The sequence below is a fragment of the Arachis hypogaea genome, chromosome 9 (assembly GCF_003086295.3).
Source record: "Arachis hypogaea cultivar Tifrunner chromosome 9, arahy.Tifrunner.gnm2.J5K5, whole genome shotgun sequence".
Classification (NCBI taxonomy): Eukaryota; Viridiplantae; Streptophyta; class Magnoliopsida; order Fabales; family Fabaceae; genus Arachis; species Arachis hypogaea.
Window position 1 is genome coordinate 7,617,323 of NC_092044.1, and position 13,397 is coordinate 7,630,719.

The following is a 13,397-nucleotide window of genomic DNA, read 5'->3' on the forward strand; positions in this document are numbered from 1 at the left end:
CCACTTAATTTACTTTACTAACGTACTCACACTTAACTTACTTTAAAACAACCGAGATTAAGAACTCAATAGTTACTTCATTCATGTAATGTCCTTGTAGCAAATTTCTCTTCCATCTTATCTGCTATGGAGAAAACTTCAAAAGGTGAGAAGTTCTTGTCTTCGAAGATCTTCATGTTACGCACTTTTCATATTTGCCAGAAGGTGAAAGTCATCTTTGCTATTTTTCTGTTTTCTCCATCTTCTCCCATCATCTTTCCACTCACATGCACCCACCATTTTCAGAATATGTCGTCATCTCCAGCCATTTCTGATGGTTGGATCTTTGCCAAACACCATATCTGTCTTGAGTGAGAGCAAGAGGCCAAACAGTGGATCACCGATTATGAAGGATTTGGGCATCTAGGGCATTGTGGCAGAACTGTTGGGAATCGGTGGTTCAAATTCTACCAGAAGACCATTGTGAAGAGCACGCCAGAGAAAATTTTTTACTTTGGGAGGGCATTGGATCCTCCAAGGAGCTCGCCACATTTGTTTCTGCTGACATCGTGGAGCATTCTAAAGGCATTGGTGTAACCAGATTGAATAGAGTACTGTCCATTTGCTGGACAGGTTAGCAAGTCTTCCCCTTCATTTATTAGAGTTTGTAGAATAATCTGTGCAATGTTTGGTTGAAATGTTGCTTCTATAATGTCTCTTCACCATTGTTTGTTGTGATCTATTAGCTGTGAGACCCATTCAATTTGGTTGTTGGCAGTAGTATTGTTGTGAATTGAGCTATGATCCACCTGTTTTAACCATCTATCCTCAAAGACCCTAACTTTTTCACCTCGTCCTATCCTCCATAGACAGCCTTCTTCGAGAATTTTCCGCCCTTCCAAAATACTGCGCCAATCCCATGACGAATTGTAGTCTGTCTCTGCCCTTAGAAAGGAAGTGTATTTAAAGTATCTGCTTTTTAGAACTTTACTCAATAGAGAGTGAGGTTGAGAAATGATTCTCCAGCCTTGTTTTCCTAGCATAGCTAGATTAAAGGCTTTTAAATCCTTAAAATTCAATCCCCCTTGAGTATGAGGTCTACAGATTATATCCCAACCAATCCAGTGTTGTCTTCTTTTATTCTCCTGTTGTCCCACCAGAATCTCATTATCATACGCTGTATTTTGTCAATAAGAGTCTCAGGCAGCTTGAAACACCCCAACGTATATATCGGAATGGCAGTGGCTACGGCTTTTATCAATGTTTCTCTGCCGCTGGCTGATAAGAGGGATTTTTTCCAATGCTGTAATTTCTTCCCACCCGATTCTTAATATAATTGAAGGTTGCTTTCTTTGATCTCTGTATCACTGAGGGCAGACCCAAATATTTATCTTGGTTCCCAACATGGGGAATGTTGAGAATATAAGATAAAGTCTTTCGAGTTTCAGGATTGGTATTTTTGCTGAAAAATAAGGATGACTTTTGTAGATTAACTAATTGTCCACTCACCTCACTATAAGATTGTAGGATCTTGGTTATGTTAGCACATACTTGGGGTGTTGCCTTACCGAATATAATTGAGTCATCTGCAAAGAATAGATGAGTAATGTAAGGACATCTGTAGTTCAAACGAATTCCAGTGATCTCATTCTTCTGTTCTCCTCTGTGGAGCAGATGAGAGAGTCCCTTTGCACAGAATAAGAATAGATAGGGGAAAAGGGAGTCGCCTTGTCGCAATCCCCTACATGACTTAAAATAACCATGAGGTTGTCCTTCCACAGCAACAGAGTAGGAAACGGTCGTTACACATTTCTTCATCCACTCCACCCACCTTCTACAAAAACCCAATTTCTCCATAATAGCCCAAACGAATTTCCATTCAACCCGGTCATAGGCTTTGCTCATATCTACTTTCAACGCTAGTTGTTCATCCCCAAACCTCTTATTCTTCAAGAAGTGCATAAATTCGTGAGCAATCAATACATTATTACTAATGAGCCGACCCTTTATAAACGCACTTTGATTATCGCTAATAATTCTATTCATAGTATGTTGTAATCTATGCACAAGAATTTTAGAGATAATTTTATAAAAAACATTACTAAGACTAATTGGCCTCACCTGGTTCATTTTGCTAATGTTGGGGTCTTTAGGAATTAAGCATATGTGTGTATGATTGAAGACTATGAGCATCTTTCCTCCCTCAAATAAGCTATGAACAGCATTAAGAACATCCCTTTTAATAGTGTCCCAGAAAAACTGATAGAATTTTGTAGTAAATCCATCATCTATAGGTGCTGCGAGAGGATTAATAGAGAAAACTGCATCTTTGATTTCTTGATCCGAGACTGGTCTAGTTAGCCTTCGATTGGTATTGTTATCTACCCTTCTCGTCAACCCCTCCTGCTCCTCAATCGGTTCCTTTGGTTTAGAAGTAGTAAATATGTTTTCAAAATATTGCTGCGCAATACTAGCTATTTGTTCTGGATTAGTACCAATCTCACTCGAATCACTTTTCAGCCTGTGCAACTTGTTTTTGCTGCTCCGCATACGAAATTTGGCATGAAAGAATTTTGTGTTCTTATCACCCCACTGCAACCACTGCATCCTGGCTTTTTCTTTCCAGAATCTTTCCTCCCTCTCATAATCATCTTCTAGTTTCGCCTCTAAGACCCGAATCATAGTAGTGTCAGCCCCTGCACCTTTATCCTTCTCTGCATTTAGCTTTGAGTTCAATTCAACAATATTTTTCTTCGAGTTAGTAGACGAATTTTTCTGTCATGCCACCAAATTGGGTCTACATTGTTTAAGCTTGTTGAATAATACAAACATTGGAGATCTTGCAACCTCCATATGCCATGAATTTGCCACCACATGCCTAGCTTCTTCGCTATCATACTATCTTTCCTGAAATCTAAACCTTCTCTTTGTTTTAAAACCTCCTCTATCCTAGGAAATCAGAAGCAGTCTATGGTCAGATCCTGTGTCATCTAAGTGCACCACCGAGCCATTTGGGTAATTCTGTTTCCACTGCATAGAGGCCAAACATCTATCCAATCTTTCTCGAATAAGGTTAACTCCTGCCTGTTTATTACTTACCTTCATATCCAAGATCAACCAGGCTGCCTCCCTTAATAAAGTCTCGAAAAGCTTGAATAGAAGATATAGTTTTCATTCTTTCTCCTTCTTTTTCACTAAAGGCTGAGATAGCATTAAAATCACCAGTAATCAAAATATTTTCTCCAGCTGTATCCAATATAATTAAAATCTGATTGTATTGAACGTTTCGTTGGGCCTCCTCATTATGCAAATGTACTCCAAAAATCTCCCAAATTCTGTTCTGCACATTGTCTCTCCATGTGAAATGAATAAAAAAATTATTATGCTGAATAGTATTAATATCTTCACATTCCTTCTACATTAATACCAACCCTCCTGCTATTCCTCTTGGTTCAACATAATAGAACCTCTGAAAACCTGCTTTTCTGCCTTGTTTCTCCACAAACGAAATAGTATTTTTGGTCTCGCATAAGAATACCACTTCGGGGGAATGGGTTCTACATAACCCTTTGATGCTGTGAACTGTTAGGGATTTCCCCAAACCCCGACAGTTCCACATGATCATCTTCATGAACCTTGGGGTGCCGCTTTTGGGATGGCACCCTGAAGTCCTTCAGAATAAAATTCAGTGGATGAAATAGAGTCTTCTTCGATCAAGGACTCATCTTGTTGCTCTAAATTCCGCTTAACACCAACAATCTTGCTCCCTACCTCCGTCACTTCCATATTTCTCGCCAAATGTTTGATTTTTGGTCGTTTACTACTTCTTTTAATACCTCTCTCCGTGCTGCCTACGTGAAACACCCCTACTTCTTCTATCCGTATCGAACCTACCATACCTCCTGGCACCGGTTCTGTTCTAGTGTATGGAGTAATGTTTTAGTTTTCCTGCGGATTTGAGATATGATACTGAGCTGATGCTTTTAGAATGTTGGTTTGGTTTAGGTGTATTTGAGAATATGGTGGATTATGGATACGGTTGGGGTTATGGTCATTGAATGATAGGTTAGAAAGGTTTTTTAGAAGGCTTACTGATGTAGGTTTATTACGAGGTTAAAATAATTCAGGTTGAGAGAATTAGCTCATTTGAATTACATAAAAAGATGATTTTAAATGATTCAGGTAACGTTTTTAAATTTAGTAGAATCATATAATTTTATCTTCCATTTAATTTAATTGTGCATTTTACCCTAAATCTTATGATTTGATTTAAATCTTGTTACAATTTTTATTTTACGTATTTAATTTATCTTTTTAATTTAACACAAAATTTCAAAATTTTTATATCTTGATTGTATCTAAATTTTCACTTAGATCAAATTTGTTTAAAGTAAAAAATTAATAAATTAAAAAATAAAAACTTAATCAACATTGAATTAAAATAATAAAACTTACGCATAATAAAAATAATAAATTTAACCGTAGTTAACTTTTACGTTATTATTTTACAATTATCTTTGGCTTAGAGAACTTTAGCACATAAAGGGAAGACTAGTGAAGAAAAAGAGAATCTTACGTGTGAATGTATTATTGGCTCGAACTGACAGAAGGTGTTACGTGATTGGCCACGTTGGACGCAACACACAATCACACTTGACAGTTGACACTTCCCTTCCTTCCTTCCTTCTTCCGTGTCAATCGGAGCAGCAACAAACAAACAAGGAATCAAATCACTCACTCAAGTTTCTGAAACTCAACACAACGAACACACTAAGCCACATTGTTTTCATTATTCCAAAACCCCCCAAGATCTGTGGATTCTATAATCACATCACACTCTTAAATCTCAGATCCCTAATTAACGACCTATCTTCCATTCGTTTCATTCCATGGAGCATCGAACACCCAAGCTTTTCTTCCTCCTTCTTCTATGCGCTATTTGCTATCATTCTCTCAGCGCCATCGCCATGTATTAATTTATTTCCTTTTTTTTTTAATTGCGAGTTTACCAAACACGGCACAAGCATTTTCCGTTGGAATTTTGCAAATTTTCGTTGGATCTCATTCTTAATTTTGCGCAGAAAGAGCTATTACGACGTACTTCAAGTGTCGAAAGGTGCGAGCGATGAACAGATAAAGAGGGCGTATAGGAAGCTGGCATTGAAGTACCATCCTGATAAGAACCAGGGGAATGAGGAAGCCAATAAGCGATTTGCCGAAATTAACAATGGTAGTTACTTAAACCATATACGCTTCTTTGTTTCTTTATCTATGTTTGATTCTTTGGTTCTTTGGCTTTTGCTATGCTATCATGTGTTTGGTGATAGAGCAAGTTCTTCATTTTAAGTATATATGAGGTTAGTTTCTATGTGACATCCAATCAAGTGCTACAAGGTATAAATTTTATCTTCTTGATAGCACCTGATTAGATGTTACTGTGAAAGAGTTCAGCTCATTGACACTACCTACAGTGTGATATTAGACTAACAAAGAGAGTTTTATCCCGTAGGGTCAAAGTCAATTTAGCTCTAGCCGAATTAGCTGGAATACCCTGTCCTAGATACTAATGATTTAGAGTGAAAGGAGAAAAATTGTATAAATGGTGGCTTACTGCATAAGTTTTGCTTCCAACTAGTTGTCTAGGAAAAATAGATGAGATGTCGTAGCTTTATCCCTACTACCGGAGTTTAAGAATATTCTATGCCTCAACACAGTTCTTTTCAATTTTATTCTAAAACCCCCCGTCCAATCATACCCTCAGAGGGTGTTTTGTTTTTTATTGTTGTCAGCATATGAAGTGCTGTCGGATAGCGAAAAGAGAAGCATCTATGACAGGTATGGCGAGGAGGGTTTGAAACAGCACACTGCTGGTGGAGGTAGAGGTGGTCCTGGAATGGGAATGAACTTCCAAGACATCTTCAGTAGGTAAGTCTATAATCCATGCATACATACTTATCTTCTACACATTGACTTACTGGCCTTAGTAGAAAACCTTGTATCTTATTTCATGTTGAATTTGACACTGTGAATGAATATATGCATGTGCTTGCAAAAACAATAACAACCAAAACTCTTTTCATACATTGGAAGTATATATTATAGTTAGTTGCTTTTAATTCCCAATATCCGCATGCGTTTTAATTGACGGCCTGACCTCGCCCTCTGACCATTTTTAGAAGTTATGTTCATATGAGGAACTTTTTCAAGATCATAAATAAGCAAAATGCGGCAGCATTGAGTTTGTGTTTTCTCCTGCTACACTTCATTTCATGATCATAACAACATCATGAATTCTTCTTTCAGTTTCTTTGGTGGGGGTCCAATGGAGGAGGAGGAAGAAAGGGTTGCAAAAGGTGATGATGTGATTGTTGAATTGGATGCAACCCTGGAAGATTTATACATGGGAGGTTCCCTTAAGGTGAGATCATGTCTAGCTAGTGTTTTGGTTCCATGCATAAAATTCATATGCCTATTGTTAAGACACATCCATCACTGAGATATGGGATATTAGCATGACACCATCTACCAACTTTTGTAACATCTTTTTTGCCAAAGATAGATTCATATAGAATTAAATTTAATACAATCAGTTTCACATGAAGTTACTCTTATACTGACTAAATCAACCCATGAAATGAATTAAAAATAAATATTAGCGCCATTACATAGCAGAACTGGATTTAGAGCGGCTAAAATGATTCATGTGCACATCACACTCGATCTCATTCACCTTTTGCACATTTTTCATTTGCATATGGCAGAAGATTTTCCTGGAGGATTCCCCCTATTGCCTATTATGTTCTATTTGTTCAGTAAGCTGATACTGTAGCACACAGGCATGGAAAAGTTGTAGATTATCATACTAATTAACTATTGTCTGCCTACTTGTAGACCATTTTTTGCTCTTTTAATTTACATTGTAATTATCAGGTTTGGAGGGAGAAGAATGTTATTAAGCCAGCACCTGGGAAGAGACGCTGTAACTGTAGAAATGAGGTTTATCACAGGCAAATTGGCCCTGGGATGTTCCAACAGATGACAGAGCAGGTAAACATCAATGTTGAAAGATTGATCTTTTCCTTATTTTCTCTTTTTCCTGCCAACCTCCCCGGCAAACAAATGTTTAGGATACAGATTTTATATTTTATGATAATAAACATAAAACATTTCTTGGTTTATGGCATCTGTCTTATATGATTGAAATTTTTAGTCAGTTTCAAGCCAAGTTATTTTTTCCCGTTTTATGGGGATAGATAGAGAAGATGTTCCACTTTATTTTATTCTTGTCAACATATGTGAAGTTTTTCACTCATCTTTGTTGATTTACCTGTTAGGTCTGTGACCAATGTGCGAATGTTAAGTTTGAAAGAGAAGGTTATTTTATCACGGTTGATATTGAAAAAGGCATGCAAGATGGGCAGGTACGCTTTCTCACATGCATGTGTGTATCACCTTTTAAGCAATAACCAATCATGAATATTTCGTGTTTTGTTGCCTATTTTCATATAAGCTTTTCTCTAAGCTATGTCTAATTATGTCTTATCTAACTTTTGAAGACAAGAGGCTACATTTAGATGGTAGAATTAGAATTAACGTGTAGTTTATAAATCTGATATTAATCCTACTGGAATTGAAATTAGTTCAAAATTTTATCATTGTATGTTAAACTTTTGGTGGATCATTCATGAAAAGATAAATTTAGCATTTTAACTTTTAACTGTATCTTACTCAAAGAAAGTTTCTGGGGTGAAATTTATCTTGGTTTTATATACCAAGGGATTTTATGAGTAAAGTAAAAAAAAAAAAAAAAAAGTGTTCAAGCTGCAGTTAATTGTCCACAAAAAAACTTTTATTAGAACTTGAAATGGAGAGAGAGGCAGACAGAAAGATTTCATGTATAAAGAGAAACAAAGAAGTTAATTGATTGTTAGGTGTCCTAGGCTAAACTAAAATTTTGATACAATATTTTACAATTGCTTGGTGCAACGGAAAGTTAGCATTGTTGAAAGAGAATTGTCCCCCCTCCCTCTCCCTCTCCTCTCTCTATAGTTATTGTTGAAAGAGGAATGTAAATTGGTTTCACTTCACCTCCACCCATTTTTGTTACAATATTCTTAGGCCAAGAATTCGGTAACCCTCTATAAAGAGATGTTATAGGTAGTCCTTTCAAAATCAATTATAACTTCAACATCAACATTTTTATCCAAAATTTCAAAAGTTCCCCCAAATTTTGATATTTTCTTTTTTTAACCCAACCTTTGTTGCCTCCATGGAGGCTGTCCTTCAATCAAAGGGCTTCTCGCTCTCTCAACAAATCCCAGAAACTAGGGTGTTTACTCATCACAAGGCTTGAAGCATAGATTTTTCACACCAAAAATCAAGAATTCTTGATGGTTCTTATCTAACAACAACAAATGGATTATTCTCTAAAACCATTACTAGGTTCCCCTCAAAATCCAATATTAATAACGGGTTTTCACAAAGGACACAACTTTGTTCCACTACAAAGTTGAGGCTACTACAGTTGTTGATGGGTTTGTTGGTGATGTTGAGGTTGAAGTTGAAAAGCAAAACTTTGTGAGTATTGAGTTATCCACGCTCAAGAAATTGTTCTATTGGGGTTGATTTTCTTTTCCTTGTTCAATTACATAATCCTAAGGGATATGAAAGATATTTGTGTTGCTAATGCAAGAGGGAGCAGTGCTAAGCTCATACCATTCTTCAGAGATGGGAATCTTTCCGTAGTTGTTGGGTTCATCCGTTCATGTTGTTGTACACAAAATAGATCAATGTTTTTATCAAAATTACAAGCACTTTTTTACACTAGTTGTTCCATTCAGTGCTTTCTTTGGTGCCTTTGGGTTTGTTTTGTACCGACTCACCAACTACATCCACAATGAGCAGCAACCTTCTTAGCATTCTGGGACAAGCTGAAAGAAACAATTAGACTATTAGAGTGAAAGGGAGGAAAGTTTGGTTAAAAGGGAAAATCAATCCCACTACATGTACACCCTTTATAATAAACACTGTTTTGACTCTAGTATTTTCTTAACAACCATACGTGGGTTCTCTTTGTTTTGTTAATTAAAAAATAATTTAAATACGCAATTAATTATTAACAACTGTATTTTTATATGGGTGTCAAGAGTTTTTGGTGTACATAGTGTTTTTTCAAAGAAAATACATAATTTAAGAGAACATTTGTAATTTCAGATAAAAGGAGTTGGAGCTCAAATCATAATTATTTTCGGAAGAGCTATTGGTAATATTTCTTTTGAGCGGCTACTGAATCATTGGCCATCAATGACGGGAAAGTGAACTGAAAAGTGTTTTCCCTTCATCAATCAAGCTCAAAGGAGAAAAGCTTAGAAGCTTTCCATTTGACTCCATAGTCCAAATTCATACCCTTCCCATTTTTCACTTTAACTAGCATATCCTAAGTAACCAAAGTTATTAAATAACTAAGCCTTATCTTTGTAACTGGAGTTGTATCCATTGGTTAGACTAGGCCATTGCATTTTGTTATAAATCATATGTACAAATTTGCATGGACTGTAATGCAGTTTAGTCACAATCTGATTTTTTGTCCTTTTTCAGGAGGTACTTTTTTATGAGGATGGTGAGCCCATAGTTGATGGAGAACCTGGAGATCTAAGGGTTAGTAACTTAGTTTCTTTTCCAATTTATATAGCAACTGTTTTGCATTTTATGTGTGCAGCATTCTAACAACATAGATGGTATTTTGAACAGTTTCGAATCCGAACAGCACCCCATGACATCTTCAGAAGGGAAGGCAACGACTTGCACACAACAGTCACTATAACACTGGTAAATACTTTTCTAGGCTTATCGACTAATAACTGAACTTGCTGGCCTTGAGTATGTTCAGTAGGTCCATGGCATATATTAACTAGTAAATTACTATTTTACTAACTCTTGGCAAGTGGAATCAATGATTTTGCAACAATTAGGACCTGTTTGGTTTTTGTTTCCATGTTTTATTTTCATTTTCGGTGTTTTCTATTTGGTAGAATTCAGCAAAAATAGTTAATTCAATAAATTCCTGTTTTCTATATTCATTTCTGGTAGAAAATCTGAAAATAGAAAAACCTTGGAAATGAGAATGGAACCAAATACTCAGTCCCTTAGCTGCTTTGTTTTTAGTGTCCACAAACCTCTGCATTGTGAAGTTTTTTTTTTCAACCTTTATCTTCAGGTCCAAGCCCTTGTTGGTTTTGAGAAGACTATTAAACACCTAGATGAGCATCTAGTGGACATAAGCACCAAGGTAAGCAATGAGATTTTCTTGTTGCAATTCTAATTGTGCACATAGATTAAGGAATGATTGAAAAATCAATATTGACTGTTGAGTAATTATTCTCAACTTCTCTCTGTAAAAACAATATTATCTGTGTTTTTTCAATGGATAATTATTTGTGGAAAAGTAAGATTTTCAAACTGAATAGTTATATTGAATTGGAGGTAGATAATGTAAAATTATAAGAAAAGGCACAGATGTAAGACACACCTCTTTTTTTTTTCTACCATCAGGGAATCACAAAGCCAAAGGAAGTGAGGAAGTTCAAAGGAGAGGGAATGCCACTACATGTGAGCACAAAGAAAGGAAATCTTTATGTCACATTTGAGGTTCTATTCCCCACATCATTAACGGAGGAGCAGAAAACAAACATAAAAGCAATTCTTGGTTAAAATACAGGATGATTCTTGTTATCCCATCCTTAATGGTCCTTTTTAATGTAACATGATTAGGTAGTAAATGTAACAGACTTGGGCTTCTTGCCCACTGGCCCCCACCTACCCCCCTCCTCCCCTCTTTTTGGTTAGCAAAGAAATAGGTAATTTTTTCCTTAGATATTGAGGAGCACGCTATTGTCATTGTTGCCTAGTAATTCTGGTGGCAGTGCAATCTTGGCGTGCTATTTCTTTTTGGTTAAGATACCATTGATATATTAACACCGGCTGAAAAGACATGATTACATTAGCTTTGTGCTATTTAAATCATTACATGAGGCAAATAGATAGATAGTTCATATTCAATTATTGTTGCTCGTATGCAAGTCATGCTTGATCACTGACATAAATTACAATGTGTAATGCATTGCCAAGGACTTTATTGTGTTTTGTTTTTCTTTCTGTTTGTTATTTAATAAATACATGTATGTTCATATGATTAGGAATAGCTTATTTTGATTAAATACTTTTCTCCAGAAAGTTCATGCGATTCAAAACTGAATTCCGTTCAAGATCTATTGCCACAAAGCTCAGGTACTTTGGCTGCAACCTGCAACCAACTTGACTAGTAAAAACCATAGCATAGTGACTATTAACAGTGAGCACCACAAACGCTGCCACTAATATTTATGCTTTATTAAAAGTAAACGCAATTCTCGACTTGTCTTTGCTTTTATTTTATCTATTTATTTTGAATTTAGTCATATCCAATGAGCAGTATTGGCTACATATCATTAACGGGCGTCCTTTCCTTTTGATAATCATGATAACTAATGGCGAATTAAATCCTACTTTAATCGCTGAAATTGATGAGTTGCATAAATTAAGCCCCTAACTTTTCAATGATTATAATTTGGTTTTCTAGATGTAAAAAAGTGTACCAATATAGTCTATTGCATACTGTCCGTCACCAAAGTTCAATATCATTGATGATATGGTTTAAGTCTTATCATGCTGGACATATTAAAATAACGTGGTATGTGTTGTGGTGTTAAAAAAGGCATTAAATAACATCATTTAAGAGTTTGAACAATCATAAAACATTACACCTCTCCTTTTTTATCACTTCGTTTTCTCTTTTTTTATCATTGGGTACCCAACCCATTGTGGGTAGGGTAAGGTGCGGTGCGAATTTGCTTGTGGATAGAATAGGGTAGAGTATAAGTTGGGTGTTGGTTCAGGGTATATCCTATCCTATCATACTTGCACCCCTAATATAATATATAATATACATCTAAAAATTATTTATGTAGTGAAAAAAAGTGGATATTGAACCCACAACTTTTTTCTTGTAAAATTTCAAAATAACTACTAAGTTAATAATTTAAATTACTTATATAGTACATTTGTTATTTAAAGAATAATATTACAAGAATTTGGAATTAGAAGAGTAACAAAACATTTATCTTTATTTGTGATATTTTAATTTTATTAAGAACTTGATGATCATGCTATTTGTAATTTTATGTTTGATTTTTTTTAGATTTTATTATTTTAATTTTAATTTAAACTTAATTTTTTTTATTTTATTAATATGTATGAAATATAGAAGGATTGAATTTTATATTGGCTTGAAAAAATTTGATTTTCTTACAGGTAGGATAGAGTTGAGAACTTTAACGTATAAATAGGATTAGGGTTAAGAAATTTTCAATCCACGAATAAGATAGAATTGAATTTTAAAAAGATTTTCAACCCGCAAAATTAGAGTAGGGTCCAAACTAAACCCTACCATATCCATTTTGCTAGCTCTATCCTTCATTGAACAAGTGCATTATCATTGGCTAATATTCTCTTAGATTTTGCAAATGAAACCGGAGGTGCATGCCTCAACTTAAAAATGAGGTGTATAACATTTTAGAATTGTCCAAACCCTCAAACGACGTCGTTTAATGTCTTTTTTAACATCAAAACACGTACAACGTCGTTTTAATATATCTAACATTGTAAAACTTGAAACATGTCACTACTGGCATTAAACTCCAGTAACAAAAAATACCCGATAGACTACATTAATGCAATCTTTTAAATTTGAAAGACCAAATTATAACCATTAAAAAATTAGAGACTAAATCAATAGAATTCACCAATTTTAAGAACAGAATGTACATTTACCACAATGAGAAAAATGTGAAAAAGAAAAGTCACACTATATCACCAACATCTATTCAAATATACACTTTCTCGTCGTGAAAAAAATAACAATAAAAATAGAATTTTAACTACATATTGAATAAAAAGTTGATATTAAATATACATTTTATCTTTATCATTTTCAAAATTGTTAAAACTGTTCCTATATTTGATTCAATTATATTTTTTATGTTTGAAAAAAAATATTTTTTCATTTAATTTTTTTTAACAATATAATCATTTAATCTTTTAACCTATTTGTTAGCTGGAGGAAGATTAGCTGGGGTATAGTGGAGAAAAAAGACTCCCTGTGAGCCAGAGTGCTTCGTTCAAAATACAATTGTGGAGATGACATTCTACCAAAAATTTCTAGGACTAATGACTCTAATCTCTGGAAGCACATTTGTAGTCTGATTAAAACGAAACCATGCAGCTTGCAAAACAAAACAATAAACATGAGCACCAAATGAGCTCAGATAAAGAATATTAAAGTTTATAATAAAAAATAAAGTTAGTCCGATCGTTTAATTCGT

General features: G+C 34.9%; 1 protein-coding gene and 1 pseudogene across 1 annotated transcript; both read left to right on the plus strand.

Moving 5' to 3' along the window:
• Positions 1–4,617: 4,617 nt before the first annotated feature.
• Positions 4,618–11,127, plus strand: LOC112710193 (dnaJ protein ERDJ3B). The gene is made up of 10 exons (XM_025762338.3): positions 4,618–4,948; positions 5,061–5,209; positions 5,769–5,904; positions 6,283–6,397; positions 6,910–7,026; positions 7,314–7,400; positions 9,577–9,636; positions 9,730–9,807; positions 10,196–10,267; positions 10,531–11,127. The coding sequence occupies exons 1-10, from the start codon at positions 4,869–4,871 to the stop codon at positions 10,687–10,689; spliced, it is 1,053 nt and encodes a 350-aa protein (XP_025618123.1). The 5' UTR covers positions 4,618–4,868; the 3' UTR covers positions 10,690–11,127.
• Positions 8,106–9,025, plus strand: LOC112710195 (ADP,ATP carrier protein 1, chloroplastic-like; annotated as a pseudogene).
• Positions 11,128–13,397: the final 2,270 nt, after the last annotated feature.